Source organism: Natrix helvetica, assembly GCF_964273705.1.
Source record: "Natrix helvetica genome assembly, chromosome: 2".
NCBI lineage: Eukaryota > Metazoa > Chordata > Lepidosauria > Squamata > Natricidae > Natrix > Natrix helvetica.
Window position 1 is genome coordinate 186523988 of NC_138552.1, and position 19355 is coordinate 186543342.

General features: G+C 39.1%; 1 protein-coding gene across 4 annotated transcripts; it reads right to left on the bottom strand.

Annotated features, from left to right (window-relative positions):
- Nucleotides 1–7049: 7049 nt before the first annotated feature.
- Nucleotides 7050–17937, bottom strand: PPIL6 (peptidylprolyl isomerase like 6). 4 transcript variants are annotated; one of them, XM_081944944.1, is made up of 8 exons: nucleotides 17577–17937; nucleotides 15923–15958; nucleotides 15122–15310; nucleotides 12832–12894; nucleotides 10667–10814; nucleotides 9833–9889; nucleotides 8557–8692; nucleotides 7050–7236 (listed from the first exon to the last, which is right to left on the bottom strand). In XM_081944944.1, exons 1-8 carry the CDS (start codon nucleotides 17679–17681, stop codon nucleotides 7125–7127), a joined length of 846 nt encoding a protein of 281 aa, XP_081801070.1. In that variant the 5' UTR covers nucleotides 17682–17937; the 3' UTR covers nucleotides 7050–7124. The 4 variants fall into 4 exon arrangements, with proteins under 4 accessions (XP_081801070.1, XP_081801069.1, XP_081801072.1 ...); XM_081944943.1 differs by having other exon boundaries at nucleotides 15923–16018; XM_081944946.1 differs by lacking the exon at nucleotides 17577–17937 and adding an exon at nucleotides 17109–17560 and having other exon boundaries at nucleotides 15923–16018.
- Between the last annotated feature and the right edge of the window lie 1418 nt (nucleotides 17938–19355).

The window sequence follows — 19355 nt, forward strand, 5'->3', positions numbered from 1 at the left end:
AGCACAAAGGCTTTTCTTAAAAAGCTCACGGTTTTAAGAAAAGCCTTTGTGCTATGGAAGAAGATAAGATTTTTTTTAAAGAAAGTTTTTTTAAAAGAAAAAACTTTTTGGATTATGTGCGAAAATTGTTTTTGGAATTTGGGATTTGTACCCCACCTTCCATATAGATATGATTTGAAAGATAAATTGTCAGCCAAAGTTAACATAATCTCCCTCCAGATGTTCGGGCATCTTTGGTCCTTCTTTGGTGTCTAATATATTACATTTTATGTCTCACTCTTCCAAAAATTCAGTGTTGCTGTACACAAAATGAAACAATACAGGTATTTCTTGGCTTACCACAGTTGATTTAGTGACCATTCAAAGTTACAACGGCGCTGAAAAAAGTGACATGACCATTTTTCAGAATTACAACCTTTGTAGCATCCTTATGATCACATGATCAAAATTCAGGTGTTTAGCACCTGGTTCATACTTATGACCATTGCTGTGTCCCAAAGGCATGTGATCACCTTTTGCAACCTTTTGGCAAGCAAAGTCAATGGGGAAGCCAGATTCACTTAACAACTGGGTTACTAACTTATCAACTGCAGTGATTCACTTAACAACTGTAGCAAGAAAGGTCGTAAAATGGGGCGAAATTCAATGTCTCACTTAACACAAATTTTGGGCTCATTTGTGGTCGTAAGTCAAGGACTACCTATATGCGAGAGAAACACTGAACTCTTATCCATCTTGAATGCCTTTTGGTTACAAAGATGATTACAAATATCATAATCATGCTTTATAAGCGAGATATTTAAAGTTTCTGGATCTATGGTGTCTTAACCTCTGCTGAACAAAACATTCAGTTTATACATTGATAAACTGATATATCCCTTCACTCCTTCTCCCATTTTAACCAGAACAGTTAAAAACTAGTGGTTGAACAGGTTTAGCAGGTTGGGTTGATGGTTTTACTGCCTGCCTTTCCCTAAGGAGGATAGTTGCTCTACATATGGGACAATTCCCCATCCCCTTTTGCATTTAAAAAAAAACCCTCCATACAACCTGTACTCTGAAATATATATAGATTTGGGATGTTTCTGGGAGTACTTTGTCTCGTGTTTATAGTGTCTTTCCTAAAATCTGATGAGGGGAATTGTGAGTTCAACCACTGTTATGTAAGGTGAATCTATGAAGCCCAATCAATTCGTAAGCTGTAGATTGAAATATATCAGTTATTATCCTCCAAAGGGCAGTAATTTGGTAGTGCGCCACTCCTGAAACATCACTGGATGCAGTGACGTGCGGTAAAGTTTATGGCTGGTGAGGCACTGACACAGTGGTGGGTTTCAAATATTTTTAGACTTGTGGACTTCAACTCCCAGAATTCCACAGCCAGGCATGCTCAGTTCCAATTTAAAACAACAGCATTTGTTTCTCTCTCCCTTCCTCCCCCTCTCTCAAACACACACACACACACACACACACACACACAGACACACACAAGTTGGATTGGACTCTCTCTCCTACCCCCTTCCCTCTCTCTCTCTCAAACAAACACACACACACAAATTGGATTGGATATCTTTTCCAGTGGCTTGAAAGCAGCTCCTCTGCCACCCCCCCCCCCATTCCCCTGCTGCCTTCCCCAAACACCTCCACCATTGCAAATGCAGCCTGCTGTCTGGGTGGGAAATGCCTGGAACGCAATAAAGCCCACCCACTCACCTCCTGCTGGCAGGCTGGGGTGAGAGAAGAGCCAGAGAAGCCGGAGGGAACCGATCCGAGCCTTCCAAAAGAAAGAGGCTGGGGGAAAGTGTGTGTGCTACAGCATGGCTCTTTGCCTGGCTTCCGTGGATGACTCTGCTTAACTGTTTAAAAAAGCCTCTAAAAAGCGCCCTCTACTATGAGGCAGGAGAACTGCTGCCTCAACTATGTCATGAATTTTTAGGCTTTTAACCCTTGCTTAACTCTGCTCGAGTGTTCATAAAACGCCTAAAGTCAGACTAGAGGAGGCATGCAGTTCTCCTGCCTCATAGTAGAGGGTGCTTTTTTAGAGGCTTTTTTTAACAGTTAAGCAGAGTCAACCACGATGAGGCAGCAACTAGCTCAGCTTTTTCCTTTTACATTTTTTTCTTTTCATGATGAGAGTGGTGAGGCTCTGCCTCACTTGCCTCACCTGCCTGCACATCACTGACTGGATGCAAATGATAACACAAAAACCATAATGTCTGGAGTTTCTCTGTTATCCAGGTTATGATAGTCCCAAAAGTATTGTTCAAAAGACAACTGGGATTTCTTGTTTTTTTCCTTCTTCATCCAAGAAGCTGCAGTGGGGAAAAAACAAGACAGTCCAGTTTCCTTTTGAACACCACCTTTGAGATTGACCCATAATATTTTTACTGACACATCATTATCACGTTAAAATCACATAAGACCAGTCTCCAAGAATCCCTTTAAAAGTTGTCATCAAGCTGTGATGTTGATTTAATGTACTAAATGTATAAATGTACTTAAACTTTAATACAAATTAATCCGAATATTAATTTTGTTTTGGCCCTACCACTCAAAGCTCAAATCCAGCCTCAGCTACAAAAGATGGCAGATCACTAATGCTTAAGCATTGTTATGATGAATAAATTCAGAGTTCCGGTTCCGGCGGCTGACCCCGACGGGCAAGTCTTGCTCGCCCCGCGCTTCCCCGGTGGGCTTCCCCACTCCTTGGGGGGCACAGGACGCCCCGTAGAGGCTCCTGCTGGAGGGGCGGCACCGCGGGGGATCCCTGGATCGGCGGTGGCCGGTGGGCCCCCCCCGCCTCGCTCCAGGCACTGGGGAGCACGATGGGGAGACGCTCAGGCGTCTTCGCTGTGAGGCTGTATGGAGAAAAAGAGAGCAGAAGGACACGGCTGCGGTGCGGTGAGGTGTAAACTTCCCTCCATTCTCCTTACCAAGTTGAAGAAACTGTCAGCAGTTTAAGTTTTTTTTCCCTTTCGGCTTGATTTGGAGAGGCGCGGCTGGAGGGAGGGGGATTTCCCCCCCCCCTCGGACAGGCAGCTGGAAACAATTCTGCTCTCAGCCCCAGGGGAAGGAGGAGGGGGAGAGCCAACCAATGATGTCACGCCCTTACTAAGTGAATTTTCGGATTTAATCCCATAACATAATGATGATCTGGAAACTTTGGGAACTTTGAACTTTGAAAACTTTGTTTTTTGCCTCTAAACCCGAAGCTGGCAGGGCAAGATGGCACACTTCCATTGTCTTTATGAACTGTGAAACCTGACTCCACCTTTAAATCTTCAGGCTTCCGGTCTTTGTCTCCGTGCTACTCAGACAAATCTCTTGTTGATTGCTTTCCTTTGAACTCCCTGGAGTGAAAAACTTTGCTCTATTGCCAGGGTGATTAGGGAAAAAAAATCTCTTCTGCCTGGACCTTCTGTCTCCTGGACTCTCCTGGCTGTTCTGCCTTTCTGACTGATCATTCTCTACACTGACTGAACTCTTTAATCCATAAACAATGCCACCCAAAAAACCACCTCCTGGAAAGCCTGGCTTTGCTGCCTCTGCCCCGACATCTGCAATCTCCAGTCCTAGTACACAATCAACGATAACAGCTTTGATGCAACCTAAAACTACAGAGTTTCAACAAATGTTCCAGCAACTCCTACAGGGACAAGAGGAAATAAAGAAACAACTGAAGGAGATGAAAGAAGAAATTAAAGAGAACCAGACCCAAATTAATAAGAACTCACAGAGACTGGATCTTTTGGAGGGTGGGACGGCTGAGATGAGGGAGGGGATGGAAGGGGTGCAGAAGGGAAACAAAGAACTTGACACCCAACAGATGAAAATAGAGTTTGAGAGAATGTCCTTTTACCTTAGATTCCAAAACGTGATGGAGGCAGATGATGAAAATATAAGGGACATCATGACAAGTATTTTGGCTGAATACATCCAGAAAGACAAACAACAGATGGGGTGGGAAATAGATCTGGTTTATAGAGTGAACTCAGCCTACGCTAGAACACACAATGTACCCAGGGAGGTACACATTAAATTTCTCAGAAAAAGTACAAGAGATGAAATTCTGAGTGCACAAAGGGGGCAAGCCTTGACATACCAAGATAGGGAGATAACCATTCTGAAACAGATCCCCAAGAAAGTGAGGGGAAAAAGAAAAATTATACCAGAAGGGGGTGTGGTTCAGATGGCTGATGCCTGAAGGTATGCTAATATTCTGGGAGGACACAAGAGTTAGAATTAATACACCCATAGAGGCGCAGGCCTTTATGGAAAAAAATAAACCACTCTTAGAAAAACCAGATGACTCTTCAACAGACATACAGGACACGGGAGGGGCCGGAGCTCTGTCGGCAGGGGGAGATGGGGCAATACCGAGAAAGCTCAGATCACAAAAATGAGCAAGAAAATCCACCTGATATAAACTGACCGAAATTACTAACTGAATTTATATGCTGACTATATGTTACTACTTAGCAATGAATTTTGTGTAAATGTATACTATGAGTATGGAGAGGAGAGGGCACCTACCGCACATCGCAACTGCCAAAATTTGTAACCTTTCCTTTACCTTTTTCCCTTGTAAAATGTTAAAAAAACCAATAAAACTTTGTTTTTTAAAAAAAAAGCATTGTTATGATGAATAAATTCTTTACCAGTCTAATCAGAGGTCCATTTGGTTTTGGTTTATATTTGAATAAATCAAATATACCTCATAATTCATTGTGATTCTCTTCAAGATGAATAACAAAACATGTAATTGGATAATATTAAAATTAGAGAATCTCTTTAGTGCTTCCTGAATAAGAAAAGAGTGTTATTTCATTGGTTATGAAATGCCTGACAGTGTTAAAATAGCAAATGAATTTGTTTAGTTAAACAAATCTAATTCTCTTTGAACAACTCAGTCTGTAGAAAATGCTCTTTTTAGAAACTCAGATAAGTCTTTCACAATGTTCTTATTTACTTATTTACTCAGTATATTCCTCAGCTATCTTGACCTCTGTTTTACAGATTTTATAACTTGAGTTCAGATTAATCAAGTATTTTGTCACAAAAATCTTTATCTTCAGAAGATATCCTTTAAAATCTAACATGTGATTTAGCAACAAACTCAGTAGTTTATCCCCCTTGAGTCAACAAGTCCAAAACATAAATCCAAAACTTTATCCATCTTGAAAGTATTATAGACTTCTCTTTTTATGTCCATCTCTATCCTATGCAATGTTGTATGATAGCTTGCTGGGTATACAGGTGGAAAAATGGAGAGATGTCTTTTAATTCTGATCATCTTTGAAACATTTTAGTTCACTTTAGTGGTACCGTATGTGCTTTTTCTCTTTTGTATTTTTGACCACCCAGAGTCACATTATTGGAGTTGGGCACTATATAAAAGTTCTAAATAAATAATTTATAAGTTGTGCTTTGATTAGCAGCATTGTGGAGAGCCAAAGTGGCACTAGGCTCTCCCAAGTGATAAAAGGGATCCTTTGTCCACCAGAATGAACGTTCAGCTAGTAAATGATAACACAGATTTTCAGGCTAGGGCAAAACTGGTACGTCATTGTGCCTTATTTCCTTCTAAAAGTATAATACCACTCTCAGCCTCAGATTTAGTTGCTTGTAATGATGATATTCTGAATCCAGTCTGTTCTGGGCTAAAAAAAAACCCAATCCACAGGCTGCACCAGCCAATTTGGTGTAGTGGTTGGGGCTTCATGCTAGAAACTGGGACATTAAGAATTCTAGTCCTACCTTAGACACAAAGCTAGATGATGACTTTGGGCCAGTCATTGTCTTATGGAAGGAAGGAGGGAATGGCAAACCACTTCCAAAATCTCATCAAGAAAAGTGCAGGGACTTTCTAGGCAGTCACCGAGAGTCGAGACTGACTTGAAGGCATCCATCCATCCATCCAGTACACCCATATATATCGTACTGCGCCCAAAGGTGAAGCCATCAACATGGGCTGCTGAAGCCAGTTTTACACTAGATAGCAGAAAAGAGCTGTGGGGAACTTTCTGCTGCCATCTGGATTGGATTGGATTTATTGGATTTATATGCCGCCCTTCTCCCAAAGGACTCAGGGCGGTGTACAACATTAAAAAACACATATCACAAAAGTTAAAAGAAAATTAGATAAGTATCCAAAAAAAAAACCCCAATTAATATAACAATAACATTTTAAAAATTAGATAAAATTAACAGGCCAGGCCGGCTTGCTGGAAAAGCCAACTTTTTAGGGCGCGTCGGAAGGATCGGAGGTCGGGATTATGCGAAGCTCCGGGGGCAGCTCATTCCAGAGGGAAGATGCTCCCACAGAGAAGGCTCTCCCCCTGGGGGTCGCCAGCCAACACTATCTGGCCGATGACACCCTGAGGAGGCCAACCCTGTGGGATCGCACTGGACGGTGGGAGGCTACTGGTGGCAGTAGGTGGTCTCGCAAGTACCCTGGGCCTAAGCCATGGAGCGCTTTAAAAGTCATAATTAGTACCTTGAATCGCACCCGGAAAACAACTGGCAACCAGTACAGGCCGCCTAAAAGGGGTGTAACATGGGAGCACCTAGGTACCCCCATGATAACCCGCGCGGACCAGCTGAAGCCTCTGGGTGCTCTTCAAGTTCCATAATAGGTTCCATAATATTTTGTAGCCCAAAATATTCAAGAGTATGATTATATGCATACAGGTAGTCCTCTCTTAGTGACCCTAATTGCAATTCCATCACTAAGTGCACCATTAAGCAAAACATCACATGATTGCCCAACACTTGGCTTCTCCATTTTGGCTTGCTTTTTGTAAAATAATGAATGACATGATGTATGTAATATGTCAAGTGTTGTTGTTCATCTGAGCCTGTATTTTATCTACCGATAGTTTTAAGAACTGCTAAGGACCAAATGATTTTTACTATGTCCTCAGATATATAACCATACAATTCAAATAAGATGTACTTTCTTTTTCATATGACTATTTTGCTTTGGAAAGGAAAAGGACAAGTGCTTTTATTCTTTTGCAAAAATTGAAAAGTAATTTTTATTTGTCAACTTTTTAACTACTACAAGTCATACGATCAGAACAGAGCTATACTCTACAATTAAATTACATTAACATCTACCGTAATCATGGCTGGAAAACATTACAATTAATAATTCTGCATGGTAGCACTGGTCTCTCATTTAAGGTATGTATTAGTTCCAGTTCCCGGAGAACCTCTGAGCCCTCGATCACCTGTCTGAAGTAATAATTAAAAAAGAAACCCAAGTAAATCCTTGGAATTTATGTCAGTTGGATTGGTATTAAGCCATAGTTTACTATTTGTTTGTTTATTTGATATCTATGGCCGACCATCTTGAAATACAACTCTGGGCTGCTCTTAGCAGTAATAAAATTATAAACCATATAATCAAGAAAGAAAAACTAAAATGAACTAAAACACTTGGTACCCCAACCATCTTCTAGGATTCCCCAATAGTCACCCAACAGCTCTTATCACTCTGCCCCAATGCCTGGAAAAACAGCCAGTCTTGAAGACCTTCCAGGCGGCTAAAAGGATGGGTTGCCTGCTGGATTGTTGGGAGCATGATGTTCCAGGGGTGAAATGCTACCTGGTCAGGCGAACCAATATTTCCGATGATCTGCTGGGCGACGATCAGCTGTGACGCGCGATTTATATTAGCTATTCCCTGCTTTCTAGCTAATCTAAATCACAGCGGATTTCCCCCCCCCTCTGTTCTACTTACCTTTGCAGACTCGCAAGACTTCAATACACAATACAATAGCAGAGTTGGAAGGGACCTTTGAGGTCTTCTAGTCCAACCCCCTGCCTAGGCAGGAAACCCTATACCATTTCAGACAAATGACTATCCAACATCTTCTTAAAGACTTCCAGTGTTGGGGCATTCACAACTTTTGGAGGCAAGCTGTTCCACTGTTCCACTGATTAATTGTTCTAACTGTCAGAAAATTTCTCCTCAGTTCTAAGTTGCTTCTCTCCTTGATTAGTTTCCACCCATTGCTTCTTGTTCTACCCTCAGGTGCCTTGGAAAATAGTTTGACTCCCTCTTCTTTGTGGCAGCCCCTGAGATATTGGAACACTGCTATCATGTCTCTCCTAGTCCTTCTTTCTATTAAACTAAACATACTCAGTTCCTGCAACCGTTCTTCATATGTTTTAGTCTCCAGTCCCCTAAGCATCTTTGTTGCTCTTCTCTGCACTCTTTCTAGAGTCTCCACATCTTTTCTACATCGTGGCGACCCAAACTTCAAAATGTTCTTTTTTTAGCCCCTCAGGCACACATGCGTGCACAAATCGTGCACTCGGTGGCAGACTCACTGAACCGGTAGCAGACCTCAGAGGATTACACCACTGTGGTGTTCCACAAGATAGAATAATGCAGCTACCTCACTTCAGTGAATCGTCCCACTAATATTGGTTTGAGTTCCATGATAGAAGAAAGGCAGGAGAGAAACATTAAAAAAGAAAAGAAAATGTTCCCATGTTTCAGTTACAATATTTATACTTGGGATACCCAGCGTGACGTTTTACACATACCCAAAAGCCACATATTTGGTATTCAGATATGGTGCAGGTTGTAATGTGATGTAGAATTGGGACCCGTTGGTGTGACGTCCTTTGTTGACCATTCCGAGAATCCCTCTCTTATCATGGGGAACTGCAAAACTTTCATCTAAAAACAGTACAATAAGCAATATATTGGTGTGCATGTGTGGATGTACCTACATATAAACATACAAATACCAAGGCGGATGGAACTGTCTTTATCCCCATTGAATTAATCTGCACAAGTTAAGAAGCCTTGATTAGTCAATCCAGAGGTCATTTTCTTAGTCTTTCCAGTTCTTGCAAAAGAGGCTAGGAGGCTGTTGCTTCCCTTTTAATAGTCCTCTTTCCCTGGTCCTTCATCACAGTCAGCACCATAATACATAGTTTCACTTGTTTCTCTTTATGGTTTTACTCTCCCATTGAAGTGGAGTTGAAGTACATGTAGACATGCTTTGTTTTTGTAGAGCATCTCTGAGATTTCTTGATCATGGACACCAGAAGGAGTAGTTTACCTCTCAGATGACATAGGCTGAATCATTTGATTTAGGGGGAATTGGTTTGGCCCTAAACAGACCTGGTTGGGTCTGAAACTAAGTTTCTTATTATCCTGGCTCCCTGAAAATAAGGCTATAGTGTAAGCACAGTTCTCTATGGTCCACTAATTTTCTTTTTCTAGCATTATATTCGCTTGTATGCTTGCCTTAGTTCATTGTAATATCTATAATGCAACCAGAAAAAAGTATTGATCATTCCCAGTTTTAGACAGAAAGTTGAGGAATACCTATTATGTACAATTCACTAATATACCTCAAAATCGAGCTCCCACTATTCCTTAACATGACAATGATTTGCTCTGTATTTCCTAGGAATAGTATATTGCTCTCCATGCTTATCAACCTCTTTTATAGCTTTACCTCTCCTGGTGATGATGGCCAAAAATCTAAACACCTTGTGAACTATCAAGAATTTGGAACATATGAGTTCTAAACTGCTTTTGAATCTCTTTAGCTCAAACCTGACCCTTTTTATGAGGAAGGGGAAGTGGGAAATGGCACTTATAATACAAATGATTGGCTTTTGCATTACACTGATTAAAGTAAGAGCCTCAATATCTCCGTAACTCTATTTTACACTATTTCTTTCAATTCTGTTTCTCTTAGATGATTATTTTTTACATCTAGGATATAATCATTGCCTATGATATGTGTGAAACACATATCTGCTATTTGTGTAGGACCAGCTTTGTTTAAGAAAATACATCTACCTTCAAACACGGGTCCATATATGGATTCACCTCCAGTTCCTCTTCCACCATTTATATCTATGTGCATTATGAAAAATACAATAAATTAATATATTATTTTTGATATCAGAAAACAGAATTTTAAATGACACTGTCATATATAATATTATGAATTGTAATTTTTGTCCTGAAGCAAAATTCGGAAAAATATCAGAAAAAGGAAAAGCACAAAATTATATATAAATGACTATTTTATAGATTATCTGTAAAATGATTCTAATAGTTCCCTTTCACTGAAACGGTTGTCTAGAACTTTATATACGTAGCCACGCTTGAGAAGCCCTTATATATTTCATGGCATTGGGAAGAGTTAGTTTAATGGTTATTATTAACAGATCCTGCAATATAGGAAACTCATAGTATTACAGTTATTGCTGAAATACAACTCTCGACATCCAGGACTGGTCATGTTTGCTTGGGTCCCTGGGAAGGATAATTCAGCAGCAGTCAGAGGACCACAAGTTCACATATTTTGTTGTAACAGAAATCCCACAACATCTTTATTAAATTAATATATACTTAATGACTATTCTATGTGTAGGCTTGCTTCTATCTGAATAAAAGGCTTCCATCCAGATGAATTTATATAAACTTTAAATTTTGTGTACAAATTCCTCCATGTTTTATTTTTCCTCCATGCTTTTTTATTTGCCGACATGTGATTATCTAAAAGTATAATTCTTATCTTAAGGTTTGGTTTTATTCTGGTGATGGGGTGGAAGAACACACTCACATGCTGGGTAGTATACCAAACCTGTCCCATACTTCACTCCATGAACAGGTTTCAGTACATACCTCCTCCTTGTATCCAGCCATTTTTTACAATTCGATGAAAAATTGAATCCTTGTAAGTGAGTACCAGTCCAGACTCAGGGTTCTCTTTCTCTCCTGTACATAAACACTTGAAATTATGGCATGTTCTGGGGCAGATATCAGAATAGAGCTGGAAAATAGAAAAATATGGAAAATTTCAGAAGCTCAGATCCTGAGGTCAGTAGGAAAAGAAACATTACATTAATTTATAAGATGAAAGGATCACAATTAATTATGTATATTCCAGATTTTTTTAAATCAAAGATTGTGATATCTTTTTTAAATGAGTGTTTTATCCTCATGAGAAAAGACAATGCATTTTAAAACAGGAACAAAGAAATGATTCAGAGGTTGAGGTCTTGAGCATGGCCTCCTACTGTTATCTGTTCTATTATTTTATGGTGACACAGAATTACTTTTCTGCCTCAATCCAACTGCTCACTATCATTTCACCCATCTCAGCCGACCAATAAAGCAATAATGCTAACAGCCCTTGGCAATGGTGTTGCCTCTCTTTTGGAACACCTGTCCCTTGCCAAGGGGTTCTCCTGGCAATTTTTCAATTATATTTCAGGAGTTCTTTAAACTCCTTTTCTTCTAAAGAGCTTTTGGTTTATGTTTCAAGAGAAGGAATGCACCGATCTATTTTCCATGTTATGATAACTTATTAATTTTAGTATTTGCATGTTGCAATAGCTTATTTTACATTTACTGTGAATCAGTGACGTGCGGTGAGGTTTAAGGCTGGTGACGTCATCAGGAAGGCGGGGAATGGGACCACGTGTGCTGGAGACTGAGGCTGCCTCAGCCTCCAGCACACGTGATCCCATTCCCCGCCTTTCTGAGCATGCTCCGAAGGCTCGCGCTCCGCAGTCCTTGAAAGCGACTGGGGAACGACGAGAACCTTCCTGCCTCTGCTGGACTTTGCACGCTCCGCGCGACTGCATATTGCGGAGGCAGAAATGTTGTCGGCGCTCCCGGATGACGAAGCCACGAAAGCGACTGGGGGAAGGTTCTCGTCGTTACTATACTATATATATATAGTATATAATATTATATACTATTATTTCATGAAGAGAGGTGAGGCTCTGCCTCCCCTGCCTCCCCTGACCGCACGTCCCTGCTGTGAATCATTTGGGAATGTTCATAAGGACATAATGCAGAAATTCAATATCCATGCATACAGAGATAGAGATACAAATACAACACACACACACACACACACACACACATACATGTGTTGTATTTGTGCTGATAAATAAATAAAGGGCATACCAGGGGTTGTAACACAAATACATACATACATACATACATACATACATACATACATACATACATACAGAGAGAGAGAGAGAGAGAGAGAGAGAGAGAGAGAGAGAGAGAGAGAGAGAGAGAACTGTTTGATTGGAAAAGTTTGAGGAGAATTGGTAGTAATCTACTGGATTGCAGCTTTAATAAATCCTTTAAGTTTTAAACATTTATTTCATCAAGTAAGCATAAGCTTGCATTTGAAAACAATCTAAATCAAAATATATTTGTTTTTATGTTCTGAGGAGGCATTGCATCTTTAAAAGTCATTCCTTTCTCTTTATTACACATATGCCTATGCATACATATACTGTACAAGGTACAAGGGATTGTACCTTCTAAGGCAGGGGTGTCAAACTCACATAGTCATGGCGGAGTCACATAACACATTGGGACTTTTCCCCCCTTTCGCTAAACTGGGAGTGGGCAGCACATGATGCATCCAGTCCATGGGCTGGGAGTTTGACATTCTAAGTTGACACTTTTCACATGCATTTTTAAATACTTATATAAAAATAGATTTCATAAAATTTACAACTTTACACCCATTAGTGGGCACAAAATATTTTAAAATAAAACTGACTGATCAAACCAATACTTGACCAAGCTGAAGCGACAAAATTTAGGCTCTAGAGACCAGAAATGTTGTACACACTATTGCATTGTCATCCAAATAATTCTGATGAGCACTCATTCTCTAACTTCCATCCACGTTCTAACGTGTAGTTGATTTTACATCAGGAATTGGGCCTTAAGTGTTTAAGTAACAGTTTTGAACATAAGTTTATTTGCTTCCAAATAAAAACAAGGATTGTTTGTCTTTTCCTTAGGCAACTTACCTCAAAGAGCAATTTTCCAATCGAAGCTTCCTGAATGGCTATTTCCATGAAAACAAACATATGCTGCCAAGATAAAGAAACCAAACCCTATGGTTAAAGTGAATGAATCACTGGATAAATATTACACCCTTCTGACTCTGTGTCATGCTGCAGAAGGCAAAGGGTCAAATTCCAGTAAGGAGTCAATTTCATCAGTATTTCCCTGAAGCTATAGCTTGTCAATATTTAGGAGATTTGATCAGTAATCATCAACTAAACTTCCAAAAGAACTCAGGCATCATATGGATGAGTCTGGAAAGCATTCCAGGGTACATGTTAATAGCAGAGGCTCAGGATTCGTCTTAAATCAAATGTGAACTGAGGATATATAGAATAATCCAATGTATCTGTGAAGTTTAAGCAAGGAGAAGAGATTTACATTCGGTAGGCAAGCTGTGTTTTAAGGGTTGAATTAATTCCTGGTCATCCCCAAGTTTTCCACTTCTTCACTGTTACTGAACCTCTGCTGGGGTGGGTGTGCCAAAGCTTCATAAAGGGTTCTATGAAGGACTATATGGAACTCAGTGAAGTAAATGGATAGCTTTGGATAGGGAGGTAGGTGGTGTATAAATTTAGTAATAAACAAACAAACAAATAAATGAACAAATAAATAAATAAATAAATGGAATGAAAGTCACCACATAAACCAGGATAGTGAAAGCACACCTGTCAAGGAACAGCTTGGCTTGCAAACATGCCACAGTTGAAACTGTCTGTAGGCAACAACAGTGTTTTTTAGAGAAAAGTATGTATTAATGTAAATTAGAGTAAATAATACTGAAAATATGGTTTGTTTTTTTTAAAAAAAAACCTTCCTCCTTTTTGAATGCTTAAGATAAAATTATTTCCAGCTCCATTGTACCACTTCTATTTTAGCAGGCATTAAGCCTGAGATCAAAACAGTTTTTACAAGGTAAACTCTGAACTTTCACAGTGAGTGATCGCCTATGTTCCACACTGTATTCTTGAGATGGTGGGAGCAGACTTCTTTGGGAGCTTTTGGGGATCATTTTGTCCCCAAAATGGATTGAGAAGGTAGTCCAGGGGTGTCAAACTCCAGCCAGTGGTGTCACACGCTGGCCATGCCCACCCTGGTTTAATGAAGGGGAAAACAAGTTGCGATATGTCCCGTGACGACAATGTATTGTCATGAGTTTGACATCCCTGATGTAGTCCATTCAACAAACCTTTTATGGTAAAGGGCCAAACATTTATTTTCCATCCCAGATCTGAGCTGCATCAAAACTTCCATATCATGTACATTACCAATTTTTGCATCAGACTCGGCAGGAACTCACAGCATTCCAGACACTTCGCCCTTATTAAACACTTGGCTTGATTTGGCAGAAAACTCTCAGGTGTGACATGGCTATATTAGAATCTTTATGCCAGTTAAGAGTGAAGCCCTAAACTAAATTGTTTGTTTGCTCACAGCCGTGCAAAGAATTCACAGCCTTCAGATGCAGCTGTGCTCCAAGGTGTAGGCTTTTTCTTCCTGTTCTTCTGAATTCATGACATTGGCCAATCTCATATGCCCTTGAGAGGCAGCTGGAAGATGTTAATGGGACAGTTGCTATTTGCCTTGGAAGTGCATGATTCCTGCCAAGCTCAGCCATTCAGACTGTGCTCTGGACCTCAGCAGCCTGTTTTTAATCACTTACTCACTCACTGACAATCTCTATTTTTTTTTTCAACTGGCATATTGCATATTTTCATGCAGCCAGTGATGGCCCTGGAGTTACAAGCTGGCTTATCATGGCTCCAGCATCACTGATAATGAAATATACTACAGCCTCCCACATAGATGCATTCAATATTTCAATTTAAAAAGGGTGCTGCCATATCCTTGCTTGGCCTGGAAATGTCAGTAGCAATCCATTTTAGTTTATTTGTGAGGATTGTTTGGATTTTCCTGGAGGGTGGGATTTTGGACAGCCATAAATCTGTCAGAAGCTATTATTGGTGTTTATCTGTAAAGCATGATATAAGGAAGAAGAGAGGGATTTAAATCTATGATTTTAATGTTCGTGTTTAGTAAGATTTATGTGGTTTAAATGCCACAAAGTGATGACTAGAGCAACTTAAAAATGGGAGAAAGTCTATGAATTGAAATTATCTTGGTTAGCCCTAATTTTCTAAGGCCTTTGCTAAGTCAACTTTATAAAATTAAACAAATAAATTACATATGATTTTATGCAAACTCCAAATATTGTATAGCCATCAGTGAAACTTCTAAAAATCCAAATATCACCTTTTTGGCTTTTAAGTATTTTGTGAGGAAATCTGATGTAATTGCTTCATAAAGTGCTGTGGGTTTAAAGTCTTTATAATCCCAAACATCATAAGCCCATTTCAGCAGCATTTTTTCATCTCCAAGAAGCTGACCATCAACAAAGCACATCACATTGGATGGATATTCCCATGTTTCACCTCTCAGTTCCTGCGATCAGAAACAAAATGGCAATATTAAAGACTGATACACATACCATAGAAAATCCCTAAACATTTTACATTGGTGATAAAATTAAGAATAGATCTCAAAAGATAACGATGAGTTTTTGCTAAAAGATTCAAGTTCGAAAGTATTACATAAGTTGATCAGGATTTCCTATTTATTGCTGAATTTCTAACCTGTCTTTCTGTTTCTTCAACTGTAGATTACTGGTTATATTAAATGCATCATACTAAACCATAAATTGTTCCTTCTGGCTTGTTTTATTGTGGAATTCCAGATTATAAGAAAGCACAGAATAAGGCCTTTGTCAATTGTGGTTTATTCAACAAATCATAATTTAGTATAATATGTTATAATGTTAGACCACAAACAAACCACTTCTCCTTAATTTGGGCTAATTTGCCCTGATTTGGAAATAGAAGTCACACAATCAGAAATAAGCCAACTATATTTAACCTACCATGTTGTTCAAACCAGTTTCAACAACCACTTTGCAGTTCAGTGTGGTATGCAAATTCTGAAATTGGAATAATAAAACTACCGTAGTTAACTATAGATAAGCATATTGTAAAAATATAACCAGAAATTAAAATATACCTTCTTTTTTTCTTGTAGATATTCATCCCATGCAAACTGCAATAAAGGAAGTACTTTAGGCTCAGCTATCTTGGTGGGGAAATTTCTCCTAAGAGTCTAAATATGCAAGAAAAAAGTTTTAAAGACTGAGCTATGTTTTATATTTTATAATAGTGCTCCTAAACATAACCATTATAACACATATAGCAGATCATATAAGTTACTTAAATAACAATATTTTGGGATCACCTATAAGAGAGGAATTTATACAACTCTACTTCCATATCATACATCATGCAAGAGTTTTATCGTGATAATGATGTCAATTTCTTTTGCATTTATTATACAAGAGTAAAATGGCTAAAAACAGCTTAAGCAATGGGGACTTGCAAAATGAGACTTGCAAGTCAAGAAATGTATATTATCAAGCATCAGTTCAACTGAATGGTTAGCTTCCACCTCTCTCTACAATATATTTCATTGTATCTCATAATCTAGGAAGTACGTGTAATGAACTGACATATATTTATGATGTAGCATCAGAGCTAAGTATCTGAATGAAGGTCAATATCACAGAAAAATTTTCACAGAAAAATCTACTCTTGAGAAATATTGATAAATGTAAAATTTTAGTTGCCTTCCCTTTGGGTTAGCCATTTTGTTCATAGTAGCTCTCCTACATCCCTACTTCCTTTTCTTTGTAGCCCTCCCAACTCTTTAAAGGAGATGAGATGTTGTAGGATAGATGTCTCCTCCACAGTCAATGAAGAAGGCATTCCATCAGTGGGTTTAATTGGTTAACACCCTTTTAGTCTACCCAGCTAATTAGTTCTTGGTTTTTCATAATAATGTGTGAGTTGACATGAAGCGGCCTAGGAGAAACAGCCTTCATATAGCTACTTGGATAGTAAGAATATTTACTTTTTGAGTACTTTTTGTGCAGACATAATTCCCTCCTAGTGTGACATTCTCCACATCTGCAAAGATTTTCAGCAACTGAACTAAACCTTTGAAAAAAGTCATCTTGTGGGCAGTTTTTCTCCACCATGAAGGAAATGACAGTTTTATTTCTACTTAACTGAAGGAAATGTATTTTAGTTTATGCTTATTTATTTTATAAGTCCATTAGCTGCTACAGAAGCCACGAGAAATGTAGGAATGGACAGTTTGTCAGGGGCATTATTTTTTAAAAGTTACAAAAGCCTACCTTATAACTGCATACTGACAGCATAGAAGATAGAATCATAGGGCTGGAAAGGAACCGAGAAGTCTTCTAGTCCAACCTCCTCAAGGCAAGAGATCTTACACCATCCCCGTCAAATGGTTGTCCAGTTTATTTTGGAAAACCTTCAATGATGAAGCACGTACAACTCCGGAAGGCAAGCTATTCCATTGATCCATTGTTATATTCGAAAATTTCTCCTTCCTTTTAGGTTGGATCTCTCTTTAACTAACTTTCCACCCATTAGTTCTTATAACACATTTAAATCTTGAGCTCAACTGACAATTCTGTTCTGGAAGAATCTACCATTCCTTGAGCCTTTGCAATACCATGTTTGCGGTCTGAAGAGCTCAGGGGCAACATTATCAACACAAAGGCAACAAGGAAAAAAGAAGCAGTTCCCCAAGATGTAAGCAGTGAATCTGCAACAAGGCCCTGGGCCCTGGGAATTACCTCCGCTGCGTGTGCTGCCATGTGAAAGGAAGGTTCAGTGAGGAGGCCCACCACCTCCACTTCTTGGCACTTTATGGACTGACCACATGGGTTCTTCGGCCACATTGCCACAAAGTTTTCTCTCTCTTCTCTTTGCTTTTCAGCCACCCAACTTCTTCTCAAGCAGCAGCAGGAGGAGAAAAATCAACAAGTCCCCTCACCATAGCAACTCCAATCAGGCGCTACCATTCTCTCCAGCTGGGAATTCTGCCAGCCAGCAATTGATTCTCATCAGACTTTCCCTTTTATCTAATCATGCAACATGAAACCCAACCGGCCAGCTTGGAGGTGCGTTTAAATCTGATAACTAGCCGTTGTTATCAACCCAGAATATTGATTTTTCAATGAAATATCAATGAGATAGTGGTGTGTTGGCTCACTGAACATGTTGAGCTGTGATACCCACTGAGAAGAAACCAACATACTTCTTAATACTTTTCTTGCCCATACATTCGTGGTTTTGAGGGAATTATTTTGATAGTACATATTGATTAGTGATGCCATGTAGAATTAATTTACACAGATGATAATAACATTTGCTTAAAATCTCGATAATAACATGAAGTGCTTTTGGATTGGTGGTAGGCTTTTGCTAAAGGGCAATTTTTTGTTCTCTTGATTAGTACAGTTAAACAAATTAATTCTTGCCATATTTAAGCTCCACTGATAGAAACAGCATGTAAGGTAACGTCACATGCGTAAGAACAGAGCTTAAAGTTAATCATTGAGAAAACATGATAAATTTAATATGTATGTAAGTCATTATGTTACATACCCAAATTAGATCAATCATTAGACTGCATGTGATAAAGAAATGTGTATTGCTTTATGAGTTTATTCTGATTTGACAAGCAGTCATTACTGTCTGGGATAATGAAATAGTAGAATACAGGCTCAGTAACACTTTTTCATAGCTCCCACAACTACTGTTACATTGAAGTAAGGAACTAGTATTTGGAAAGATTACACCTCTCCAACGTCTCATAAACAAGAACAAAATACTGTATATACTCACAGAAAAGCTGAATCACATTTTTCATGGTATTTTTGGAGGTTTGTTTAGCTACAGATGGGTTTATCAGTGAGTGTACCTGGGAAATATATATTTTTTATTTGAAATATTTTAAAAATATTAACGTATATACTTGCAGATAAGCCAAACCCAATTTTTAAGGTGCATTTTGGTGCCTCAAATTCTCTTTACTGTATCTGCAATTATATACAGGTAATCCTTAACTTACAACCAGGACTTAGCCCAAAATTTCTGTTGCCGAGTGAGACATTTATTAAATGAGTTTTGCCCCATTTTACGAACTTTCTTGCCACAGTTAAGTGAACCACTGCAATTAAATTAGTAACATGGTTGTTAAGTGAAACTGGCTTTCCTATTGACCTTGTCAGAAGGTCGCAAACGGTGATCACATGACCCCAGGACACTGCAATGACCATGAGTCAGTTGCCAAGCAGCTGGATTTTGATCATGTGACCATGGGGATGCTGCAATAGTCATGTGAAAAACGGTCATCCCTTTTTTCAGTGCCATTGTAACTTTGGTCACTAAATGAATTGTTGTAAACCAAGGACTACCTGTACAATAATGAGACTGGAATATTTTCCAGTATGGACTGACAACGGTTTGCCATCTATATCTACTTTTGTTGCAGCTTCTCAGAAACGATCACCCTGTGATCTTGAAAAATGCTTGGCTCGCAGACAATTTATTCTGCATTTCAAGTTTTG

Bases quoted from the DNA above. Each gene is read 5' to 3' on its own strand.
- PPIL6 (XM_081944943.1), bottom strand. From the start codon at position 17,681: ATGTGGCCGAAGAACCCATGTGGTCAGTCCATAAAGTGCCAAGAAGTG. The intron at 15,311-15,922 runs GTATATTTTAAT...TTCTGATCGCAG, and splicing joins ATCTACAAGAAAAAAAGAAG to GAACTGAGAGGTGAAACATG. The intron at 10,815-12,831 runs GTAAGTTGCCTA...TCTATTTTCCAG, and splicing joins TTGGAAAATTGCTCTTTGAG to CTCTATTCTGATATCTGCCC.